General features: G+C 40.7%; 1 protein-coding gene across 6 annotated transcripts in view; it reads left to right on the top strand.

Annotated features, from left to right (window-relative positions):
• KNTC1 (kinetochore associated 1) overlaps positions 1-3,684 on the top strand; it is a 72,315-nt gene extending 68,631 nt beyond the window's left edge. For 5 of the 6 annotated variants that reach the window (XM_065568127.1, XM_065568128.1, XM_065568130.1 and 2 more), the window contains one exon: positions 1,857-2,134. In XM_065568127.1, coding sequence (XP_065424199.1) covers positions 1,857-1,998 — 142 coding nt within the window. In that variant the 3' untranslated portion in view covers positions 1,999-2,134. Of the gene's footprint in view, positions 1-1,856; positions 2,135-2,278 lie in introns of those variants that run through there. The other variant, XM_065568129.1, reaches the window with a different exon arrangement.
• Positions 3,685-4,689: the final 1,005 nt, after the last annotated feature.

Here is a 4,689-nt window from a genome sequence, read left to right on the forward strand (position 1 = left end):
GTAGATAAAATTAGAAAAAAACTCCTATGGAAGTTAGAATCTTACAGTATTTACTGTAACGTTTTTGTTTACTAGGCCAGTAGTGACTTACCAGCACACCGTATCCAAGAGTTTTACAAGCACTGACAATTAAATGTTTTTTGCTTTAAGGTGACTAAGAAATCCTCCATGCTCCCTGGCACTCTACTTACAGTGCTGGGGGCATTGTCTGAAAGTAATGGATCACTGATTTGGTAAAGTTATTTGTACCAAACGTCAGGAGTTGGCATTTTGCTCCTTGACTCAATAAGACTTGGACGTGTGTTCTATTGAGATGGAAAGAGTAAGCTTACTGAAAGTTCCACAGAAACAGCCTATTGAGCTGACTGGTCACATGGGACTGGCTCTCTAGGGGTTTTTTTATGGAATTTAGCAGCGGTAAACAAATATTTACTCTCCCAGATGAGCAACTGTACGCGCCACAGTGTTTTGTGATCACAAATGGGTGAGGCTGCGTGTCTGTCATAGATTCCGTGACTTTCTGTGACCTCCACGGCAGCTGGCTCCGGGGCTGCCCAAGCAGCCCCAGGGCCAGCCGCACCGGCCGCTGCTGGGCCAGTCTCAGGCCACCGTGGACCCGCCCTCTCAGCAGCAGTTTAGGTGTGGGAGGGAGCTCAGGGCTGGGTTATGGTGTGGGGCAGCACTTACCTCAGGGGGGCTTCCTGGAAGCGGCAGGCATGTCCCTACAGCTCCTAAGTGGAGGGGCCAGGGAGCTATGCAACCTGCCCCTGCCTACAGCCACCACCCCAGCAGTCAACGTGAGCTGCGGAGCTGGCGCTCGTGGCAGGGGGCAGCACATCAAGCCCCCACACACACATACACGGCCTTCCCTCCCCCTAGGAGCTGCAGAGAAATGCCGGCTGCTTCCAGGGAGCTATGTGGAGCCAGGTAGGGAGCTTGCCAGCCCCACCAATCCTCCTCTCTCTCCCAGCACCAGCAGGGGTCCCAGACCACCATCCCAGCCCACCACCTCAGGGCCCAAGTTTCAGTTAGGGCTAAATAGTACAAGTCATGGACAGGTCACGGGTTGTGAATTTTTGTTTTCTGCCTGTGACTTGTCCATGACTTTTACTAAAAATACCCATGACTAAAATTTAGCCTTACACATGGATAGAAATCCACTGTAAGTCTAAACTCCTGCTATAGGGTATAGCAGGTGTTGGCTTTTCGTAAATAACTAGGTTTTAGGGAGACCTTTTTCCCTTCCAGGATTATCTACTGAAAAGGGGTAGAGAAAAATAGTCAAAACTCCTGTTAGGCCTTCAAGGCAGGGGTGGCCAACCTGTGGCTCCGGAGCCACATGCAGCTCCTTGTATAGGGACTGACTCTGGGGCTGGAGCTACAGGCGCCAACTTTCCAGTGTGCCAGGAGGTGCTCACTGCTCAACCCCTGGCTCTGCCACAGTCCCTGCCCCCATTCCTCTGAGCCTGTTATTCCCTCCCACCACCACCCCCCCTCCCCAAGCCTCCTGCACATCACAAAACAGCTGATCAGGAGGAAGGGGGAGGCGCTGATTGGCGGGGCTGCTGGTGGGGTGGGAGGCGCTGGGGGGGGGGAGCTGATTTGGGCAGGCTGGTGACATTACTGTGGCTCTTTGGCAATGTACAGTGGTAAATTCTGGCTCCTTCTCAGGCTCAGGTTGGCCACCCCTGCTTTAGGGAATTGGAAAAGAAGAGAAATCACAAAAACTTTGTTGATATTCATTGTTTTATAGTTAAATGCACATTGTCTAAATTCTCTGCATTGTAGAGTATTATGGAAATTGAGGGAGATTAGTTTTGTCAGCTGTGAAACAAACTTTATTTTGTCCTTTACAGCATGGATGATGCAGCAGCCCTAATAGTAGAATATCAGAAACGATGTGGAAATCCCATTCTGGCAGATAGATCATCTTGTGATATTTTGAAGGTAAAAGGCTTTAGTTATCCGACTTATCTTGGTTTAAAGAGAAAATACTGAAACCTAAGACATTCATTCAGACTAAAGAACAAGATGCTCTTAGACCAGTTAAAGACTCTCTCCTATATTAGTTATTTTTCTATTTTAGTATCATTTCATGGTAGAATTCTAAGTTTCAAATATGCAAATAAAATCTATGCAATATATCTTATATAAAAAGGGAACTTTGCCTATTTCAATGCTCCTATCCCATTTTCCTATAGACTTATCCTTTTGTAATACTTCTATTCCTATAAAAAGTTACTAAGCTCTTGTGTGTTCCTCTTTTCTTCCCCTCCAGATGTTTCTGAGTGGACCAGAGTAGACTTCTGCATTTTCTTATTGGAAACAGCTATCCCGAGGAGCATGTAACTTGATCTATATCCCTTCTCTTCCAGGGGCAAGATTGTTTCAAACTGTATTGGTCACATGCATTGTGTTTAAAGGGGAACTAAGCTGAAACCTCCTAAGTACCCTTGCAACAAATGTTACCATTCAAATTTTTTTTTATTGCTCCTGGCTAACGGACATTCACATTAGTTTAAGTGTGCTGTCCTATGTGAAAGAGTTAAAGGCTTCCCTTACATTGTATGACCTCTTTCTTCTCTTCCACTTCCCCCTCCCAGACAACTTGGTTTAATCTCAGCACTTCAATACTGAAATAATTAAGTGAGAATTTTAAACGTCACTTCCTTTCAAGAGTTGTATGAAGTCATTGCTGTGGCTTTCTAATTTCTCCTCAATGTCAGGCTTTTTTGCTTTGTTTTTAAACAACCTTTCCTAGTCTCAAATCCTATTAAGATAAAATTCACTTTGTAAGCTGTGTGATAAGGATTTCTAAACAAGATTGTAAATGTTAGTGTATCTTATGTAAAATATTTTGTAGACTTGGTTTTCATTCAAGGATGGGCACAAATAAAACAGACAAGCTCAAATTTTGAACTTAATATTTTCTAAGTTAATGTTTGTAATGTAAACTAACTAAAACATTCTCCCCAAACTTTCTATACATGCTACTTGAATAGGGTAAGTTGATACTGATTTCAGTGAAATTAAGATGTTAGATAACTTCTCTAAAACCAACTGTGTGTATAAACAAACAATTTAACTGCCATTGTTTTATTGTGACACTATTTGTTCTTTGAGACAAAAGTATATGGATGAATTCCTCCAAAGACAACTGAGTACCTTCCTAAAACTGAGTGGAAACATGCCAGTAAACTGAGCACACTTAAAATAGATACAACCAACGTGGGCCCTTGTATCTTTAAGACCCATGTATATATTCTAGTAATATCATACTAACAAAAGTAATAACCAGATGGCCGTTTAATTAATCTACCAATAGTTCTGTTTTTCCAGCTGTCAGCTAATGCAGACTGAATAACACAGTAAAACAGATAAGGGACTAAGTTGAATAAGTGTTATACCAGCTGAGTAAGGAGAAAGAAATTAGAAAAAGCTTTGTGCTTGTGTCATACTAAGTTGTCTAACAAATTGAGTTATAAGAAGATACACCTCCAATCCTACAATAAATACTCTCAGCATTTGAAAGGAGAATCACACTCTTTCGTGGAAAAGCAGTTTCTTGTAAAAACAGTGAGCTATTCTAGTGTAGCAAGCCACTCTCAGAATGCAGAGAAAAAGATGCTTGCTGTTCTTTATGAAACAAACATCAATAATACTCTGCAAGAAATGCTGCTATGGCTCCCTTTCTTAGTGGGATAATTCGTACAAAATGGCAGGCATGAGCAACAGAAGCTACCCTACTATGTGGAGCTTGGGTTGAGTAGTTTCAGCTGAGAATAGGAAATCCACAAGTCCTAGTATTTCAAAACCAATTTTTGGGGTCTAAATAAATGAACTATGGTCTTTAACTTTCTAAAGATGAGCAAGTCAAGTGAAACTAAACTATCTAAACTCTTGTATACAGACAGGACCACTTCTATATAACCTCAGTTTAACATTTTATCTTGATTTATTTTTTCCTTTAAATCTGGAGTAAGTAAGGCAAACCTAATCAGATGGTCATTGGTTAAACTGGAACAAGTAATTGAAGACTGTTTGTGTATGCTCCAAAACTGGTCATGCAGTGCTTTAGAACTAGTTTGATTTCATAGAGAAGTTGTACTTTAAGTAACAGAACCTTAACATTAGTTTTATCCTGGTAATTTCAGGAACAGTATTAAATCATTTTACTCTTGCTCTTGGTTCAGACACTAATCTGAGTGAGAAATATTAAATATGGTTTAAAACAAACATGTTATGGCTCACTTCTTAAGGTTTGTTCACACACGCTTCATTTTAGCTATTCCAGAATAATTTTGTGCGGCCACTTATTCTAGAATAAAAGTACCAGTTCCAAAGTGGATTAAACTAATTACAAACAATAAACTCATTCCACCACATAGGGCATATTTCAGAATAGCAACTGCACTCTAAATTCACACCCTACTTTAATTCAGTTTAAGTTTCACGTGTCAGACAAGTCTTTTGCTGTCAAGAGGCTTCAGCTAATTTTTTCCCAAAAATGGATAAATTACTTTAAATTGCATTAAATGTGCAGGTTCTGTAAATGCTATTACCAAAAGTAGAGTACTGTCACAAGCTTATGAATAATTCAGTATATTTCAAAACAATTTCAACTGTTACACGTAGCTTTGCCTTAATGGTTTATCATTCAAAATAAGTTTTATATAAATAAAACCTGAC

This window comes from Chrysemys picta, chromosome 15 (genome assembly GCF_011386835.1).
Source record: "Chrysemys picta bellii isolate R12L10 chromosome 15, ASM1138683v2, whole genome shotgun sequence".
Lineage (NCBI taxonomy): Eukaryota > Metazoa > Chordata > Testudines > Emydidae > Chrysemys > Chrysemys picta.